This window comes from Electrophorus electricus, chromosome 8, assembly GCF_041902795.1.
Source record: "Electrophorus electricus isolate QZ-2024a chromosome 8, ASM4190279v1, whole genome shotgun sequence".
Classification (NCBI taxonomy): Eukaryota; Metazoa; Chordata; class Actinopteri; order Gymnotiformes; family Gymnotidae; genus Electrophorus; species Electrophorus electricus.
Genome location: NC_137504.1, coordinates 7,081,574 through 7,102,990, shown reverse-complemented (window position 1 = coordinate 7,102,990; position 21,417 = coordinate 7,081,574). Strand labels below are relative to the sequence as shown.

The window sequence follows — 21,417 nt, the reverse complement described above, 5'->3', positions numbered from 1 at the left end:
CAGCAGGGGCAGCAACCGTATGGCATATGTTTGTTGTCTAGTTTGCCTAGTTGATTTTCTGCCACACCCCACACAGGTAGTATATTTTTCCATCTCATTTGCCATGCCACTGATGTGTCATTATATTTTTATTTCTTTTGTTTAAAATCCCTTTTTGTTTTAAGCATTTTATGGGTTATTAATGATAGGTTAGGTTAATGTTAGGTTGGGTTTTCGTGGGTGCACTTATATTGTCGGTTAGAAACTGATGTTTGCTTGTTTTTTTTGTTTTTTGTATGTTCTTCACCCATAAAAAACTGAACTCTAATTGATACTTGAATTGGTCTGCCTGAATTAAACCACACACTCTGGTCACATGATGTATGACATGATGAAAGAGTGGAATTTTAGTAGTGGTACATGTCATATTAAGTATTTTTATTTGATATGTTATATTATTATTATTACTATGATGATAATTATGATGATTATGATTATTATTAATAATAATAATATTCATCAACAGAAAAATCTGTTTAAAAAATTAAGCAATATCTGCCTAATAATTTTCATAAATCACTAGGCCCTGTGAAAGCTTTCTTTCTGCTCATTGTTATGGCTTTTAAGTGTGAAAATTATATATATGCAAGTGAATGATATGGATGAAATTTTGTTTGCTTTATTACATTTTTTTTTCCTCAATTAAAGTCTGATATATGACATGCAGAAGTACAACCTCTGAGTTTTCGTACTGAGAAACATACTACTCTTCTGCAGCTTCTCCCTGTGCAGCACAAATTGTAAAAACCATAATGAGTCATAAACAAATGAAAGTCATATACAACTGCTGATGTATTACTATTTCCAAGAAATACATTTGATTCTATTGTTCAAAATGTTCTCAGTAAACATAACCACACATATTCATAAGAATATTGTTTTACAATCCAAACCAAATAACAGATATGTGGGTATGGACTAAACCATTTCCAGACCATTTAATTAAAACAGAAAAGGAAAAAGATGTGTTGTTGCGGGATAATTCATAAACCAATAAAGTACAGGGGCAAACCAGAAATACAGAAAAATAACTTAAAAGCAAATTTTTCTATTAGGCTTTTTACACCTACAAAAAAGTCTATTTCTCACCCCTGAGAGCTTAAGGCCATACATAAGTGGATTGAGAAGAGGAGGAATAACAAGGACTTCAACTTGGACAAAATTGCGCAGATGTTCTGGAAACTCTTTTGACCCATATCGACTGAACATTGTGTCAAAGAGTAAGGCCACTGTGAGATTACTCAGTGAAAGCAAGTGTGGCACACAGGTTTGCATGAACTTTTTTTTGCTGTCATTAGATTTTGTACAAGCAACAACTAATCTCTGATAGGAGAACATAACAAATATTGCATGTGCTGTGAATATACAGATGACAACAAATCCATACACATTGTTGGCTGTACTTGGAACACAAGACAGCTTGACAATAGACCAGTTGTCACAATAAAGTTTATCTATATGTGATCCACACAATGGCATTTGGCTGGTAAATATTACTGTTGGAAGCCCAGCTATAAAGGGAAAGGCCCATGAGTATAGAATAGCTTTTGCTGCTGTCTGGGTTCCTATAATAATGTGATATTCTAATGGCCTACATATTGCTACATATCTGTCATAAGCCATTACAACTAAAGTTGTATATTCACACATAAAAGATGAGTATATCACAAATGACTGTGTTAAACATCCAATATATGATATAACATGAGAAGGTGAAAACAGATCATACATAAATTTAGGATAAAATCCTGTTGTCCCATACAGTTCATTTAAACAGAGATTACATACAAAGAGATACATAGGCTCATGCAGAGACTTCTCTAAAATAATTGTAATGATCAATGTGAGGTTTAAAAAAATAATTAGGAGATAAACAGACAGAGATAATAAAAGAAAAACATGTTTTGGCATCAAATCTTTCATTCCAGACATAGTAAATAAGACAATGTATGATGTGTTTTCATATGGTAAAGTCATTGTTAGAGTCAGAATGAGTAATAAACTCTTGACCAAAGCTTGTCTTAGAGGTTCAGTGAGAAACTATTGCAAAACATACATGTCCAGTTTCAAGATACAAAACATGGTTTAAAACATTCTTGTTTAAAACTCTGAGTTGAATATTTCTACTTGAATGTTTTTAATTAAAAGTATGCTATAAGAATTAATTAAAAATTGTTTTAGCCTTTTATGACTAATCTAAGCAACGTTATCAGAATATGAACAAAAGTTAAGATATGCAACTTAAAATGTTGCCTCCATTTCCCTGCAGAATAAGCTGAATAATCTTAGATTACAGAAATTGTCCTTAGTAATGGTAAAGTTAGCAGAGTTGAAATGAATCCACTGCGGAGTTGAAGTTTAAATAGTGATATATAAGTTACAATTACATTTAGGTCCATAAATTTAATGTATAATGAATGTTAGTTGTATCCGTTACATCAGTATATGCATACAACTCTATATGACTGATTTTATGTACCTGTCACAGGCTTTATATGTGCTCAGTCCAAACGATCCTCCACAGACTCTTACGCCCTGGTATCTCCCATGTGACACCACTGCCCCATGGTTTTCCCCTTCCATTTCTAGCACAAATCTCACCAGTGTCTGTGAAGAGAAGTTAATAAGGGAACATAAAAAACATTAAATGTTACAGAAATGTTCATGTTTAATTAAACGTTCATTTATAGTTCAATGTTTCTCACCCCATTCCTATCTTCTCTGAAGAAAATTAATTATTATTCTTATTCTAAATATTTCTGTAATGCCAATTCAAGCTAAATTAATTATCCTTTTGAATATAACTCTAGAGGACCAGCCCTGCTGAGTTTCTTACTTATCTTGAGTTTTCTTTCTTTCTTTTTTCTTAAGTGATTTCTTAAGTGATTTTTCTTAAGTGATTGTAGTTGTTGGTATTTGCTGTTAAAACTCCTTTCATTAATGAATGACAAGCAAGGTGATTGTGAGATACCGAATCAGATTCATGCATCCTCCCATTAAGTGAAAAAAATATAATAATTGGCAATAAATAATAAAGAACTGCTGAACATGGTGTATGCTGATAACCAGTGCCAAGATGGTATGATAAATTTTATAACATAGCTGTCATGGGACGCTCCCCCCCACGAGTGGTATGGCCTGCTGTGTGTGTGTGTGTGTGGGGGGGGGGGGGTTCACCGTCATTTGTAGCCACGCCCTCCATGATTGTACGCACCTGCACAGGGTTACCATCCTGTGTCTATTTAAACATCTGCTAGTGTATGCATGGCGTTGGTCATTGTTTGCTGAAGTCTGTTTAAATGTTTGTGTAGCCATTGTTAAATGTTGTGTAGCCTGTGTACAGCTAAATGTATAGTCATGTCTGTCGTTAATGTTGTGTGTGAGTGCCATTGTTATAGTATGTGTTCTATGTTAATAAATGTATGTCCTTGTCGAGGGAGTCTGTGCGTCCTGTTCCACACCCATCGGCACTCGAGCTAGCGGCAACGTTACAGAATGTCCAACCACCACAGGACCGCCAGCTCCCTCGGTGCAAGATAGACTTCCTAGCGGGAAGTACGTAGGCACATCCCGTGCTGCCACCTAGATCCCAGGATATTGGGGAGAGGACTGCGACCGACGTCTGTGTCCACTCCGGAGCTGGAGGGGAACACCCCCAGGAATTTCTTGGGGGTGGCCTGAGGCTATTGGGCCAGGGCCGAGGAGTACCGATGTGCCCTGTCAAGGGAGAGGGCATGTTTGGAACTGGGGCAGACATGCACCCCCCGTGTCCATATAGGCCATGGACACATCTACAGCGCCTACACTGAAAGCAGGTTCTGCAACATGGCGCCTTAAGTGTTTTCGTACAGGCGTGTCTGTTTGTGTGTATTTGCGCCTTGTGTATGTTTATAGGCACAATGTACTGTACACAAGAGCATATAGGGCTGCCCTGAAGGAGGCAGAGATCCTGCCTTCTTCCCTCCTCTTGAGAGGTCTCCCGGGCCGTTGGTTCCTAGCCAGCTTTGTGTTGGGTGGACACCAGGCATTATTGTGTCATTTGTATGTGTTTGTGCATGGCGGCCTGGGGTTCACAGGCAGCCTGGGATGGACGTGTTGGGAGCCACACCCCTTGAGAGGGGGTTCTGTCACGGGACGCCCTCCCCCATGAGTCATGTGGTACAGCCTGCCGCGTGCAGTGGGGTTCACTATCATTTGTAGCCGTACACGCTGTGATTGCACATACCTGCACGGGGTTACCGTCGTGTGTCTATTTAAAGTGGTAAGTGTTCATGCTCTTTCTTGCTATGATTGCTGTGATCAGTTTAACAGCTTGCAGGTAGAAACTGTTCTTAAGTCTGGTGGTTCTAGCTCAGATGTTCTGGTATCTCTTTTCAGATGGTAAAGGCTGGGGAGTGTGCGGTCAGAGGAGGTGTTACTGGCTTTCCTTAGGCATCTCTTCTTGTAGAGGGTGGGACAGAAGCTGCAGTGATTTGCTGGGCTGTTTTCACCACCCTCTGTAGAGCCTTGCCTTCAGCAATAGTGGCACAATCATACCAGACCATGATGCAGTTGATCAGGATACTTTTAACAACGTGTTAGGTGTTGAGTGACCAGGTGAGATCCTCAGCTATGTGGACACCAAGGAACTTGAAGCTGATCACATTTTCCACCATTGTCCCCTTGATCATTATTGGAGAGTGGACTCTGCTCCCTCTTCTGAATTTAACAATCAACTACTTGGTTTTGCTGACATTGAGGGAAGGGTTGTTGCACCTGTCAATCTCACATACCGGACCGTCCACCGTTTCCCTGGCTACCCAAATCACTTCCTTGTTTTCCTGCTATCGTCTGTTTCTATGGATCCTTGTCTCCTTCCCTTTAGCTCTAGCTGTCCCTTGTTTGTCCTTTGTTAGTGTTTCTATTTAAACCTTGTTCCCTCATCCCTTGTGTTTGCTGGTCAATCGCTCCAGTCTATACTTTCTCTCTGCACTCTTGTCTAAGTTACTCTCTCACTTTTCATGTTCTCTAGTGTTGTTCTGTTCTCTGTCATCATCAGGTGTTCTCCTGTCACTTCGCTTCAATCTAGGTTTCACTCCCCCTGTTCATATATGCAAATATTGTCTAGTCTTTTCTTTTCAGCTTCTGTCTGTAACTCTCTAGTCTTCCATTTAGTTCTGTTTTCCTGTTTTCTGTTTCTGACTTTATCTTTTGTCTAGCTAAACTAACCCAATTCTGTACATTTCCCTTCCTTGTTTTTTTTTTATCCCTGCTTGTCTTAGGTTAATGCGTCGTTGTTCTCCCATTAGTTATTCCTTAGTGTTTACTTTTCTTAGTTGCCTAGTTATCATTCCCATCTCATTAGTCTGTTAGACAGTTGTGTGTCTTCTTAGTTAGTTTTGTCCTGTATGTTTTGTTTATCTGGTTGCTATGTATATTAAACTTGTTATTTGATTGTTTTTTTCTGTTTGTTAGTTTTCTAGTTATTTAATATGGCTTCCTTTATCTCCAGTTCTATTCACTCACACATCCGAAGTGATGTTACACGACGTGTGTTCGCCATTAACCTCCCTAGCGTTACAGCACCATTGTGATGAGTTTCACTTCCTCCCTGTATGATCCTTCATCAATGATGATGATGTTGACAATTATAGTTGTGTTACTGGCAAACTTGATAATAGTGTTGGAGCTGTGGTGCAGTCATATGTGTACAGTGTGTAGTGAAAGGACACAGCCTTGTGGACATCCAGTACTGAGTGTGAGAGAAGATGAATTATGGTCACCCATCCTGACAGACTGTGATCTGCAGGAAAGAAAGTCAGTTCAGCTGCATAATGTGTAGCTGATTCCAAGAGTCTTTAATTTAGAGACCTGTCTGAAGTGAATGATTGTATTGGTAGGTTAGAGTAGGTTAGAGTCCAATATAGCAATGATCTAGAATACTATAGAAATACAGGGATCACTGCTGATGCCTAGAAGTGCAAAATACATAAGGTCTATTTTAAACAATGAAGTGTAATAAACAATAAGTGCTAGAGTTTGTTAAACAACGTCAGTGTAATAAACAATACTCTAAAATAAGTAGTCAGCCAATATAGGAGCAGGGTCAGTTGTTATTTAAATATTCCACAAATAGATGCATCTTCAGTCTGTGTTTGAAGACTGAAAGGAACTCTGCTGTCCAGACAGCAAGTGGGAGTTCATTCCTCCATCTTGGAGCCAGGACAGAAAATAATCTCGATGCTAGTCTTCCATGAGACCTGAAGCATGGTATTTCAAGCTGAGCCATACTTGAGGTTTGAAGTACTCGAGGTATGGCTCGGGCTTTGACCATTGTCCTCATGTATGAAGGAGCTGGTCCATTTTTAGTTTTGTAAGCAAGAATCAAGCTTTTAAATCTGATATGTGCAGCTACTGGAAGCCAGTGAAGGGAGTGCAGCAGCGGAGTAACGTGTGAACTTTGGAAGATTGAAGACCAGTTGTGCTGCTGAATTCTGGACAAGTTGTAGAGGTTTGATGGGTCTTAGAGGAAGACCAGCAAGTAGTGAGTTGCAGTAGTCTAGTTTTGAGATCACAAGAGATTGCATAAGACCTGGGTAGCTTCCTGCAAGAAAAAGAGCCAAATCCTTCGTATGTTACAAAGGAGAAATCTGCAAGACCGGGTTAGATTTGAAACATAAGTTGAGAACGACAACTGGTTGTCTAAAGTTATACCCAGGCTATGGGCAGCTTCAGATGGTGAAACCAGGGAATTACTGGCTTTGCTCTTGAAGTCTGTCCTTGTGGAAGTACTGAGAAGAGTACTGCTGCTGATGATGTTGTCCTCATTGACACTAGGCTTGATGCTGTGAATAGTCCCACCATGGCCAGGAGGAGAATGTTATACTCTCCTGGGTATGTGCATGGCTCCAGGTGGGGTGAATGTGGAGCTGGACCAACATTATGCCACATGGGGCCACAGCAAGGTGCTGCATGTTAGTTGAGACAGTGTGAGGGAAAATGCTTAATGCTTGCTTAAAGGAGGAAGTAAGGAATATGTAACCTTTATGTGACCTTTGCCCTCATCTTGACCAGTCTGCAAGAAAGACAAATAGAGAAGTGATGGAGTATAACAGTTATCGCTGAACTGTTGCTGGGCAGGGGTGCAGTAGCAGGGAGTAACAACTTGGTCTTTACCAGGAAAGAATGTTCAAGGAACGGTTGAGATGCCTGGCACCTGGAGTCATGAGATTAGCGCATGACAGAACAACAGGGAATAGTGGGGGTATATGAACTCATGTGAGAGAGAAGTTGAAGGCTTCTCTCTCTTGATGCATAAGGGACAGAACCAATAAAACTCGCTCATCTGCACATCTAGCTCAAGTCCAATTGATTTCCTACACAGACAGTCTTCGGTTGTTTCATGGGCTGTTTTACGCATGTGGTCCTATGCATAGAAGCTGGTCCTATGGCACTGGGTGTGGTAGCTGCAGGTGCTGTGTGCCTGAGGAGAACTGTACTTGGAGCAGTGCATAGCATCAGGCACTTTTCCCACAGTGTGGAAAAAATGCTGAAGTAGCTGTGGTGGTGATTCTACTAGCCAGGCAACTGCACAGATGTAGAGCTCTATGTGTGCTGCTATGACCAGTGTAGAGCAATGAAGAGGCCACAGCATTAGTCAAATGCCATGCTTCCATCATTTCACTCCAGTGCACCTATGTAGAGGGTCACCATTGACATCCTGGGTCCCTTTTCCACCACTGATGCTGGGAACTGCTATGTCATTGTGTCTACCACCAGGGACCACCATGGTAATGCCAGTGCTTGGAAGAAGAGGGCATAAGGCCCGCACTGTCAGGGACAGCTACTCTCACTGGGAATGCAAGTGACAACAAGAGAGGCAAAGAGACATATAGTAAATAGTAGGCTTTCAACAACAAGTGCCAAAACAGCCAACACCAAACTGCATGCTCCAGTTGTGTAGATTAGCAGACTTTAAATAATTGCCCAAGCCTGCCTGGTCTGACTCATTTATAACAAACATCTTTGCCTCCCAATTTACCTGTACCAATCCTAAAAGACACCCAGATGAAAGGTTATCACACAGAGTGATGAGGAGGTGCTGAGGTGGAGAGATCCATGGCAAGTGTTATGTTATGACCCAATTGTACTGGCTTGATGGTCCGAGGGCAAAAGGATGTAACATAAGTAAAACTCACTCGTGGATAAGGTGATCCATGCGGATGGCCAAGATCGTGAGCTTTTAAAAGAAATCCCCACAGACTAGCTCACTCCAGTCATTCCAGCCCCTGGCAGCTGCCAGTGTGTGGAATGTAATTGCTTCCCTGCTTTGTGTTCTTAGTTAGAGCAAGCATGCTTCTGATTTTTTTGCTCATAGTTGGAACATGTATGCTTCTGCTTTGCAGGTGTGAAAATAAACTCAGATCATTCTAAGACCTAACAACTGCCTGCGTGCCTCTTCATGAGTAGTCTCCTTGAGCTCAAGTCTCTTGCAGCACTCCAGGAGGTTGACTGACTGAACCAACACAAAGTCAGTCCTGATAATAACAGTTAAGCATATTCTCATGACTTATATTGTGCTATGCAATAGAATTAGCTCTTTCATATATATTTGTTAATTATACTTTGGATAAGTTGTACATTACCTTTAAATCAGTTTTATATTAACATCAATTTTACATTAACCCTTCTCCCACACCGATTTTTGTAAGTAAGCAAAGTTCAATAAGCAGAATTAATTCGAAGTCAAAATAGCCAAAATGGTGCACAGCAAATTATTCATTTTTCAGTGTCCTGAAAAGAGACCAATACATTAGCACAAAGAACCACAACACACCTTAACTGCCTTCAAAACATATTTCTTGTTTGCATCTAATATTTCTAAAAAGAGTAAGATAAGCCACTTACATAAAGAAGTGAAAAGTATTAGAAAAAAGCAGGAGAAAGTGCTTTCGCTCCCTGATGACCAAGACAGAGAGACTGAAGAGGACCTTCTTCCCACAGGCCATTTGGGCCCTGAATCAGGGAAACTGATAAACTGGGGACCACCACCACCATGTAACTGTAAATATTCAGTTGTAAGCTGGAACTGTACATTGTGTACATACATTTATACATATCCATATATACATTGTTCATTGTGTATATAAACATATTATACATATATTATACATACATTGTTAATATATTTTGTATATATATAGATATATATTTCCCTATACACCCCTGTTTTTTTCTCCTCAGTTTGGACAGAGCACTCTCAAACCATGTCAATGCGAGTTATACTGTGTATGACTATGTATGTGACAAATAAACCAAACTTGAAACTTGAAACTTGAAACTTGAAAGAGCTCAGATTTCTGCACAGAAATGTAATAAAATAAAATAAAAGATTCAAATTACAAAATATCATGACTTGAATTTATTTTCATTTCATTATAAACCCAGACATTTATCATAGTTTTTATCCCAACTCCTATTATATTATATGAACTTTCATGTCATTTAAATGCCAGCAATTGTTACATTAATAATACATGTTAATAGTATAAATAATTATTACAAATAAATTACAAATAAATAATTATTGCTGATTTACACATTTATTATCTTATTATTAACTGAGATGCAAATGGAACCTGAGACATAGATGACAAATGTTCTTGCGGATCTCTGAAAGTTTAAGGCCATACATGAGTGGATTAAGAAGAGGTGGGATGACAAGAATTTCAATTTGAAAAAAGTTCCGCAGATGTTTTGGAAATTCCTTTGACCCATACCGACTGAACATTAAGTCAAAGAGCACAGCTATAGTAAAGTTTAGCAGTGACAGTAAATGTGGCCCACAGGTCTGCATGAATTTCTTTTTGTTGTCACTTGAATTCCTGCAAGCAACAATCAGTCTCTGATATGACAGCAAAACAATCACAGCATGAACCATGAATACAGAAATCACAAAAAGCCCATATATATTGTTGGCTGTACTTGAAATGCAAGACAACTTCACAACAGACCAGTTGTCACAGTAAAGTTTGTCTATGTGTGATCCACACAATGGCTGTTGGCTTGTAAGTATAAAATTTGGAAGGCCTATAATAAAAGGAAAAACCCATGAGTATAGGAGAGCTTTAGTCACTGTCTGGGTTCCCATAGTGTTGTGATACTCTAATGGCCTGCATATTGCAACATATCTATCATAAGCCATTATAACTAATGTTGTGTACTCACACATAATTGATGAGTATATAATAGCTGACTGTGTCAAACATTCACCATATGTTATCACATGTGACAATGAAAAGAGGTCATGCAAAAATTTAGGATAAAATCCTATTGTCCCATACAGTTCATTTAAACAAAGATTACATACAAAGATATACATAGGTTCATGCAAAGACTTCTCTAAAATAATTGTAATGACCAATGTAAGGTTTAAAATTATTATTATGAGGTAAACAGACAGAGCTAAAAAAAGAAAAAAAACATTTGGCTTCAAATCTTCCATTCCATCCAAAGTGAGTAAGATATATGATGTGTTATCATATGCTGAAATCATAACAGATTTGAGAAAAACCTAAAATTACAATTAATGTACAGTACACAGGGTTCTACTTTAATTTCTATTCAATAATAATAAGAGAACAGGGAGTTTTACCACATTTTAAAATCTAAACAAGGAAAAAAAATTACTATAGTATATTATGTTCATAGAATAAGTTACCTATTCTGGGAAAAGAATGTAAAGAAAAATGCTGTTGATTTAAAAAATATATTTTGATTTGCTTATATCAAACTCCAAAAACAAATCCAGACTATAAAGATACCCTGGACCTAAGATACAATTATTCTGGTCTTGTTTACTGCCATAGCCTATTTATGCTCTATGTGCATTTTCCCTGCTATTGAGAGTCAGGACCTGTTTGCGTGTGACATTTGCATATGACCGGATTTCCCTTGTGTATTCATTCATTCATGCCTTTATTCATTTAAGTCTTGTTTTAGATCATTTTAAACCTCAAATTGCAAAAAGTAAATATTTCAAGTAAATAAATAAACAAATAAATAAATATTGACATAAGACACATGGAACTATGTCATACATTACTGTTGGTTTTTTTTAATGGGAAGCTCAAAGAAAAACACACTTTAATCCCAAAAAGTCTTCACCGGTGCTGCTATCCTTTAAACTTCAAGACAACCTAAAATAAAGTTAGATAGAACCGCAGACTACTCATTTTACTTATAAAAATTGTCTGACATTTGTTTGTTTTCCTAAGTAGCAACAATGAAGTATGTGCTTCAAGTAAGCATCCTATATCCTTTTCAAAATAGTTTTAAGGCATTTTGTAGAATGATCAAACCTTTTATATCATTTCAATCAGTGTCATAATTACAACTGACTTGACTCGTATTCTTGGCCACTCCTGCCCTGTTTGGACTAGGTTTCAGCTCACCTCAAGTCAAGTTCTTTATTGTCATATGCAATTTGATACTATGTATTTAATTACAATTAATTGCTTGTGCTATGGTCATGTATGTTCTAGTAAAAATTATGAAATGAAATGGTGGAAATTTTGGAAACATTAACAATTAAGATTATATTACTATTGATATTTAATTGAATAGCAGTAGTTCCAACTATTTGTTATAATCTTATCAACTGTGTCACAAGTTTACACTCAGTTAATAATGTAATTAAATGCTGAATGCTTTACTTCAACAGTAATCTTGGCTTTAGGTTTAAACAGAAAGATAATTCGGGTGACATGGTTCAACCAAAAATATATTTATTCATCAAAAACACAGCAAACACAGCCATAACAAGTGGGGGGGGAGACACTGGGGGAACTACCTGCTACTTATGTGTGTCTCTGTGTACATGTACATGCATTTGTGAGTGGGGGAAGAAATAATAGCAGACAAAGGGAAGCCTTATAGCACAAGGTTCAAATATGCTAGAATCTATTCATGGGCATTTGCACACAACAGAACACCAATGTAATGTTATACCAATGTATTTATTATGATACTAACGTTACACCAAAAGCAAATGTATTGATTATGATACTAATGTTAGGTCAATGTTAAAGGAAAATTGTAAACTGAATGGCTACTGTTGGGTTAATCATGAATTAATGGAAGCCACATGTGGGTCTCAGGATTTGCATTTGAAATGAAGAGAGGGAGTGAGAAATCAAAGCAGCATGCTCGGAATCCTTTATCTACAATTTATTGGTTTTGTAAATGCTAAACAAATCTCTACAATCAACTCTACAATCAACACAAATAAAAAACACCAAAAATGTTCATTAGTGGATATGGGATTGTCATGGTTGGTCCCTCCTATCGTCCATGTTCCATGGTTTCCCAGTCTTGTTTTGTTTTGGTTCCATTACGTAGTTTCGTTTTCTCCGCCCCTCATTTCTAATCTTGTTAAGGTATTTAAACCCTGTCTTGTCCCTTAACATCTTTGCTGTTTATTGGCTATTTTTGAAAGCCTGTATCTGTATGCCCGTAAGTTTGTACTCCATGCCTTTGTGTTTCATTCCAGCCCTTGTCTGTGTTTTAGTTGTTCGTGTACTCTAGCCCTTGTTCTTATCATGTGTCCTCGTACTCTCCATATTGGCTCAATGACCCTGGACTACTCTGATGACTATGACTCTGGATTTGCCCCTAATAAATCTTGCTCTTCTACACACATGCATCTGCCTCCTTACTGCTCACCATTACAGAGGTGCCCCTAGTCCCTATAGCTATATTTGGAAAGCACACCCTGAATTCTTTTACCTTTTGCAGGAATCTCTTTCCCATAAATACATTTTAAGGATTAATGTTAATCTAATGTTATGCCCCTGATTGCTAAGGCTGCTGCACTCCCTTCCTTCTGACTGTGCTCCAGTTTGGATTTGGATTCTGCTGCTGTCTTGTTACTGGCTCTTCCCTACCAATCAAGAAGGCCTATATATGTACCTGCCTAGAAGACTGAAGATGGCTTCTTATAGTTTAGACTCTTGCTTTGTACTTGGTTTTGTTTCGCTTTGCTTCTTTCAATTTGCCTTTGTTACCCTTATCACCACATTAGCTTAGTAGTCCTTATGTTATTTAGTTCCTTCATTATCCCTTTGGTAAGCCTGGGTGTGTTTGTGTTCTCCCTTTCTCACTGTGTATCTATTGCTATTAGTTTCAGTTACTTGTTGGATTTACATACTTGTAAATAGTTTCTTGGGAGTGGTGCTTGTTTTTTTTGTGGGGGAGCTGTTTTTTGGTAAGGGAGTTAGTATAGAATTGTATAGTTTTTGTTTAAGGGTAGATGGCTCTGGTGTTTTGCAGTGTGGGTTTTGTTTATTGTTTTGGCACTTCAATTGCTCCTGATGTTTCACCAGTTTATATTATATTGACAAAACAATACATCACCTTTTCATCATGCACTTATTGTTACAGGTTGCTTTATTCCATATCCCACTTGGCCCAGTTGGTTTCATACTCTTTATTGCTGCTACGGTTGCACCACATAGACTAGGGTCATAAAAAATGGGGGCTCATCCTTCATTTTCTTTGGTCTGTTTTTGCTTGTCTGGTGTTTTTTACTTTGTTTGTGGGGGTGTGTGGTGGCCTTGTGAACTTGGGTGCTCCATGCCTGTCTTGAGCTCTAGTTTTTAGTCTGTCTTTAGCCAAATTCACCATGTGTGCTCTATGTGGAATCAAACTGATAAGTGCAGAATGGTTGATCTGCTTTTGATGGCCAACTTTTTTAGTATCGATATACCTCGGTCGGCTCCTAAAATGGAGATCAGTTATGTGTTGGAGGCACGATTTGGTAAATAACAGAACCCTTCCGTGTTGAAACGGTTCTCCAGGGGTTGCCACTGATGTAATTCGGGACTCAGAAATGGTAGAAGCTGTGGCTGACCCTGTGCGTGCGTCATACATAGATCCTGGTGGTTTCTGGTCTCCAGAAATGGATCCCATTCTAGTGATTAAATTGAAGGAATTTGAAGAATTTGAAGAACATGAGATGGAGCTTTTAAGGGTATGCAGGCTGAAAATTGAGGCAGACAGAGAATTTGCAATAACGAGGATGAGCATCAGCTTCTCTTCCTCCAGAAGCAGTCTCACTAGTGCCGGTACCCACTACTTGTACCAAAGCCCTGGTCCCTAACACTCATACCTCCAGTCTATCTGCTGGTCCAGTAAGCCCTGTTCCTGAAACCTCTGTTTTACATTAGTCAGCATATAGGATTTGTACAAGTATTCTGGGAGCATGAGGTCAACACATACTTCCCCATTTTTGAGAGGATTGCCACCATTGTTTTGAGTCTCAAAGTAAATAATTATTTTTAAAAAATCAATCAATGTCAATCGTTGTGGATGGAGCTCCTTCAAGCTGATTTGTTTGAAACCATAGTTTGTGACCAAACTTGGCAGATTGCAGATCATTACATTCTGTGGAGGTGTTGCACTCCGCAATGTTTTTTTTTGTGTGTGTGTGTGCATAGTTCAGGGTGTCCTGTTCTGTTTCTTCTGTTTCAGGACCTGCAGGACCGGTCTCCTGCACTTCCTGTGTTTCATGCGCCTGTGGTGACGTCATTCGTTCTGCAGTGTCTATGTGGAAGTTACAGATATAAGAACCACCAAAGACAGTTACTTTTAGATAGATAGATAGATAGATAGATAGATAGATAGATAGATAGATAGATAGATAGATAGATAGATAGATATAGATAGATAGTTGCACCTGTACATGGTTTGTAGTACTTATGTTATTTTTCCAGTATTTGTGTGAAATAAACAGAGCTCTGTCTTATTTCTCCATGTCCTGACCAGAGGAATACTAGAGTAGTGCTTGAATATGTGACTGAATGTATTTATGCCATGATTAAGACCCTTGTCCACCTGTGACAGACCAAGTATCAGGCTCTGCTCAAGCTAAAGCAAGAGCAGCTCCTCTATTTTGAGGCTCTTGCAAAGTCGAGAACCACAAAGCCCTCCAGTCTGCTGTAGCCAACCAGCACCAGCTTTGGCCTAGTTTAGCCTCTCACAGGATGACCCAGAAGCAATCATGAAACTCTTCTTCAGCTATACTACTGTATGCTGAATAGTCAATTTACTATGGGTCGTTCAAACCTCAGAGTAGGTAATGTTTCCTTTCACTGTTACTGGACTGCTCAGAGTTATTGAATGAGGCCATTAAGATGGTGGATGACCACTGCACAGTATACATTTGGAGCACTCCTCCCTTCGACTGGCCTGTAATACTTGGGGGGTCAAGCACAAAGACCCCACATCACTGCTCTCCATTGGAGCCTTCATGAAAATTTCTACTGTCAGACTCTCCTTTAACTGAGTGAGATTAATTGATTGTTAGGTGTTTGAGATGGAAATTGCTATTTCATACCCATTTTTTTAATAACATGCAAACGCATGAGCATAGAAGAGTGAGATTTATTAGGGGCAAATCCAGAGTTCATGGGAGTACTGCTTTATATTAGTTCTGGTAGACAATGCAACATAATTAAATGTTTGCTGGATGGCTTCATGGTCTGAGGCAGGCTGTGGAGCTATTTGGCAGCAGGGCATGGCTGAGCATAATCTGCTGTCTGTTATATTATAGGGTGATTAAAATTGGGTGTAACTGTATCTGGTTTGCAGTAGCCTACTTGTACGCAGGTTTTCCTTCCACTATATGAACCAAAGGCACAGATACTTTCTGCAGGTGCCAAGCTCTATCACTGGAAAGCAAACTGAAGATTGAAGCCTGACATTGGAACTATTTTTGTTTTTATATATTTGCAAAATAAACAGAACTTCTCATTCCACTCCTGCCTCTCATATCCTTTCTTCATTCCCTGATCAGAGCAATTCTACAGTCAACTTTGTAGAATTTGTTTACATATCATTGTTATACATACAATGCCACAACAGAAGATGCAGAATATGCATTCCAACTTTATTTGCAGAAATAAAATTAAGCTATATTACTCATTATCAATGTCTGATATATTCAGTATATATAGTATTATGCACAGTAACCTTTATTTTGTATATATATTTTGTTGTGGTAGCTGTAGAGAAATTACAGTTATGTGAGTCTACAGATGGCCTACAGTTTTGCATCTATTAACTGTAAAACAGATCTGCCTAAAAGAGACCAATGTAGATGCAAAGAAGATAATGTACATAAAATATGTGGTTTCTGTAATGATGCCAGGAATGATATCAAGGAATTGCTCAGTTGCATTGGAGAAATCCATTAATTATTAAACTACAATGAAACAGATTTAATAATGCCCAGTTTAACAAAATTAAAAAAAAAAATCTCCAACACTCTATAATATTTAAAAAAAATAATTAATTTTGTATTGTGCATTTTCTATACTTTCGAAAAAGTCTCTTGCGGATCTCTGAAAGTCTAAGGCCATATATAAGTGGGTTAAGAAGAGGAGGGATGACAAGAATCTCAACTTGAAAAGCATTCTGTAGATGGTCTGGAAAGTCTTTTGATCCATAGCGACTGAAGAGTAAATCAAAAAGTGCAGCTGTAGTGAAGTTTATCAGTGACAGCAAATGTGGACCACAGGTGCCTATGAACTTCTTTTTGTTATCTGCAGAATTTTTACAAGCAACAAGTAGCCTTTGATATGAATACATGATAATCAAGGCATGTGCCATAAATATGCCAAGCAGAGTAAAGCCATATATATTGATAATTTTAGCAGGAATGCAAGACAGTTTGGCAAAAGACCAGTTATCACAATAAAGTCTATCGATATTTGATCCACATAATGGCAGTTGGCTGGCAAGCATAACATTAGGGAACCCTAAAATAAAAGGGAATGTCCATGTGTATAAAAGAGCTTTTTTCACTGTCTGGGTACTGACAGTGTTGTTATACTCTAATGGTCTACATATTGCAACATATCTATCATAAGCCATTACAACTAAAGTTGTGAACTCACACATAAAAGATGAGTATATAATAACTGCCTGCATCATACACCCAGTATATGAAATCATATATGATGAGGAAAATAAGTCATATATAAGTTTAGGATAAAAGCCTGATGTTCCATACAGTTCATTTAAACACAGATTACACAGAAAGAGATACATAGGCTCATGCAAAGATTTTTCTAAAATAATGGTCACAATCAATGTGAGGTTGAAAAAAATGATTAAGAGATAAACCAACAAAGCTAAAAAAAGAAAAACACACGTTGGCTTCAAATCCATCACTCCAGCCAAAATTAACATGCCATTATATGATGTGTTATCATAAACAGAAGTCATAGCTGAAACTCTATAATGAGAAAATGTAATATCTTTATACATCTATAAAAACATATTAAATGTACCATTCCATTAAAAGTCTAAAAAGATTATCTTAATATAACTTTAAAAACTTATTGTACATAAGTACATAAATACATATTATCATGGTAATTGCCATTAGCAGTACAGGGAATATTTGAAGTCCTCTAGCATACTCTGGACATTAGCATCAATAAATGTTCTGGCCATGTTTCAGCACAGGCTTTTTATCCTCTCAGTGCAGACACTCCTTGTTCAAATGCTTTGTGCTCATTGGTAATTTTTTATTTATTTGTTTGTTTGAAGCAACCAAGTTTATGAAATGCACTTTTTTTTTTTAAGCGCTAGACACTTTAGTCATATCCAGGCATGATTTTACCAAAATATTGCTAAAGAATTTGTTTATATATATATATATATATATATATATATATATATATATATATATATATATATATCCCAGAGACCTGGGACCACCCAGAATACAGTCCAATCAGAAGAAATACAGATGCATACATGGAGAATAAGATATCTTAGAAGAGATAGTTTTTGAACTTGTAGTCCACGAGCAAATTCTTTTTGCTATGGTTGAGGCTTCAATTGTGACTGGAGAGACTTTCAAAATGTTCCTCATGAAGAATCAAATTGGCCTTAAAATTTTCATATACAGAGACTAGCAAAGAAATAACAGCCCTTATTTGTGTTGACATTGAAGTAAGGAGTGGACAATGGCGGGAAGTCTGTATCATGTGCTAGTATTCTGGCGAACCAGATTGGAGGCAGGGGTAGATGTGGCAGTACGGGGCTGAGTGTGGTTTCTGGGTCATCTGATGGTTGGCTCCAGATGCCCAAGAACAGGGGGCCCTGGGCCTACCACGGACACAAGGGGGGCGGATGATCGGGGTGAGCAGTGTGGAAGTCTGACAACAGAGAGTGATCCAGGATTTCAGCCCTGAGCAGCCATGATTGCTCCTGAGATCCATAGCCCTCCCAGTCGACGAGGTACTGAGACCCCGCAACGTCTCTAGGAATCCGAGGCATAGGCTGGTTCTCACTTGATCATCACCTGGGCAGGAGGATTGATAGGGGTCCTGGCTGCAGACACAGGACTGTAGTGCACAGGCTTCAGCAAAGATACGTGAAACCTGTCGGAGGACATTGAATCACCCTATTTACCGGGGGCTGAGTTTCCTGCTGGGAAGGCCCAGCCTCATGTTGTGCATTGAGACCCAGACCCTCTGAACAGGCTGAAGTTGTAGGGTAGGACGGTTAGCAAATTCCTGTTGTGCACACAATGCCCTCTTTAAGTGGACATGGACAAACTCCCACATACAAGAGCTTACCACTGATCTAATGCCTATATATCAGTGGGGGAATCATCCCATGGTAAAAGGGCTGGTTGGTAACTGTAGACACACTGGAAAAGAGTTAGTCGAGTGAAGTGTAAGTGAGCAAGTTGTGGACATATTCTGCTACAGGGGAGGTATTTGTGCCAGTCGTTTTGGGAGGCACAATACTGGCAGTGGAATCTTCCTACCGCCTGGTTGACATGTTCTACCTCACCATTGGACATGGGGATGGTGACCTGAGGAGAGGTTAAAAAGCAGGATAATGTTTATTTTGATGATGATGAGATCCCAGGTAAGTGCGAAGAGTCTACCTGTCTTGACCTACACTGCAGGGGGAAGCGGCCTGCAGTGCAAAATGTGAGTAGACGGAGTGAAGGCTCAGACAATCCATGGCTACACACTCGGTGTGCACTTAAGCGCAACTGCGAGCTCCCTATTGCTTGCGTGAGCCTTGGAAACCGTCGAGAGAGTTATGTGTCTGTGGCGTTCCTCCAGGGTCACTCAACCTGTACCTGTGGCTTATCCCACAAGCCACCCAGTCTGTTCTTGTTCCTGGCGTGAGGGACACCGCCCGTCCCGATCCAGTTCCCGTTCCCGGCGTGAGAGACACCGCCGGTCCTGCTACTAGGTCCGTTCCTGTGGCCAAACATCTGGACCTGTTGGACCCGTCGCCACTGAACGTTGCAGTTGCGCTCCCGTACCCGCCAGTTCCTGTTCCTAGAGTGGAAGAAGTCATTCCATGAGCCCCTGTGCCTCATGCTAGACTTGTCCCAGTGGTTGCTCCTTGAAGCTCTCCTATGCGCCAAAAGGCTGCCACTGCCATTTCTCCAGTCTCTTCTGTGTCCTCAGACCTGCCTCCTGGCTTGAAGGCTTCATGTTCCCTATCCGTCCCACATCGGCATGTGTCTCCATTGTTGCCTGCTCCTACTGCCCCATTGTTTTTGCCTCCTTCGTTGCCTGGTTTTGTTTTTGCTCCTGCTGTGTTCTGTCCCTGTGCTTGTTTCTGTGCCTGTTCCAGATCCTGTGTCTCCCTTTGTTTCTGTCCCTGTGTCTGTCCATTCCAGTACCTGTGTCTGTTTTTGTTCCTGTCCCTGTCCTGGTCTGTTTTGCATTTTTGTACTCCTCATCCTCTCTCCCGGCACTTTTGTCATCTGCAGTCTATTTCTGTTGTGTGTTCTGTTCCTGCTCCTGCTTCTACATCTTTTCTGGTCACACCTGTTCCTTCAGTTCCTGTGTCTATTCCCGCCTCTGCTCCTGGTTCTTGTCCTGTTCGGTCTTCTCTTGTTGCCCTGGTTTCTGTGTCTGATCCTGTGTCTGCTTCTGTTCGTCATGCCCCTTGTTTGGCTCCTGTCCTTGCTCCGCGTCTTGCCCATTCTGTTGCTGTTGGTGTCTCATCCTAGTCCTGTGTTTGGTTTTGGTTTTGGTGGTGCCTGTTAGATATAGATATATAGATATAGATAGACAGATAGATATAGATATAGATATATATGACAAGTTAATAAAGGTTAGTAAGGGTCAAACTCAGACAGTTCTGATTTTGAAAATGTGATGTATTGGTGAATTGTTACAGTACCTTACAGTATCTGAAGCTTGTCATTTACTTATTTTCACTTTCGATATTAGATCCTTTAAAATTATATATATTATATATATATATATATATATATATATATATATATATATATATATATATATATATATATATATATATTATATAATTATATATAATATATTATATTTTATTATAGAAAATTGTGTGTGTTTATGTGTATGTCTATATATATATACACACAATTTTACATAATAAATAAATAAATAAATAAATACAATTATATATATATATATATATATATTATATATAATTATATATAATATATTATATTTCATTATATAAAATTGTGTGTGTTTATGTGTATGTCTATATATATATATATATATATATATATATATATATATATATATATATTATTTTTTATTTTATTTTTTTTATTATGTAAAATTGTGTGTGTATGTATATATATATATATATATATATATATATATATATATATATATATATATAAATTATTAGTATTTTTTTTTTTGGAGGGGGGCTGTATATAGTACAATGGACATTTGGAACAACAGATTATCATGGGGACTATAAAGCATCAAAGCATCAAATAAAGCATCAAAGAAGTTATACAATGTACATATTTTCAAACTTCAGTGTAAGAATAAGATTTATTTTCCAAAAAGGTGATGACAGATGTTTTTGTGATTACTCAGTTCTAAGACTGTTGCATTAACAGGGATTCTTGAGGGAGGTCATTATGGCCAGTCTGAAGCCATCCTCATGCCACTGTCCACTGAGGGCTCAATTTGTGCATTGTACTCAGTGCTCATCAGTGGTTACTTTAAATTGCTTCCTTGGGAACGAGAATGTTGTGTATAGTAATGACCCTTAATAAACATGTTTGTCAGACTCTTCCCCTCTCATCTGCTCTCTAGAGGATTATAGAGTAATTGCACTACCACAAAGCAAGTGTAACAGATTATATTGCCTTACAAGACCTTAATAGAGGTGTGCACAGACATTACATACATTATCTATATTTTTGTGAAGAGTTAGTCTTTCCATATATTTCTACGTCCTCCAAAACATATGATTTTAGTTAAGTCAGTTGGTCAGGTGTTTTTAAGAGAAAAGTCACCTGTCTCAGTCTTATACAGGTGACTTAAAGATGTTGTTATTTTCTTTGTG

The 21,417-nt window shown here is 38.5% G+C and overlaps 3 protein-coding genes across 3 annotated transcripts; all 3 read right to left on the bottom strand.

Annotated features, from left to right (window-relative positions):
- Nucleotides 1-661: 661 nt before the first annotated feature.
- On the bottom strand, nucleotides 662-2,457 carry LOC113574978 (olfactory receptor 52D1-like). The gene has a single exon (XM_027006233.3). The coding sequence runs from the start codon at nucleotides 2,014-2,016 to the stop codon at nucleotides 1,072-1,074; it is 945 nt and encodes a 314-aa protein (XP_026862034.3). The 5' UTR covers nucleotides 2,017-2,457; the 3' UTR covers nucleotides 662-1,071.
- Nucleotides 2,458-9,445: 6,988 nt separating this feature from the next.
- On the bottom strand, nucleotides 9,446-10,553 carry LOC113574932 (olfactory receptor 52D1-like). Its single transcript, XM_035527131.2, has one exon. It carries the CDS (start codon nucleotides 10,520-10,522, stop codon nucleotides 9,635-9,637), a length of 888 nt encoding a protein of 295 aa, XP_035383024.2. The 5' UTR covers nucleotides 10,523-10,553; the 3' UTR covers nucleotides 9,446-9,634.
- A 5,424-nt stretch (nucleotides 10,554-15,977) lies between these two features.
- On the bottom strand, nucleotides 15,978-17,580 carry LOC113574923 (olfactory receptor 52E4-like). The gene has a single exon (XM_027006154.3). The coding sequence runs from the start codon at nucleotides 17,344-17,346 to the stop codon at nucleotides 16,366-16,368; it is 981 nt and encodes a 326-aa protein (XP_026861955.3). The 5' UTR covers nucleotides 17,347-17,580; the 3' UTR covers nucleotides 15,978-16,365.
- Between the last annotated feature and the right edge of the window lie 3,837 nt (nucleotides 17,581-21,417).

Bases quoted from the DNA above. Each gene is read 5' to 3' on its own strand.
- LOC113574978 (XM_027006233.3), bottom strand. From the start codon at position 2,016: ATGACTTTACCATATGAAAACACATCATACATTGTCTTATTTACTATG.
- LOC113574932 (XM_035527131.2), bottom strand. From the start codon at position 10,522: ATGGAAGATTTGAAGCCAAATGTTTTTTTTCTTTTTTTAGCTCTGTCT.
- LOC113574923 (XM_027006154.3), bottom strand. From the start codon at position 17,346: ATGTATAAAGATATTACATTTTCTCATTATAGAGTTTCAGCTATGACT.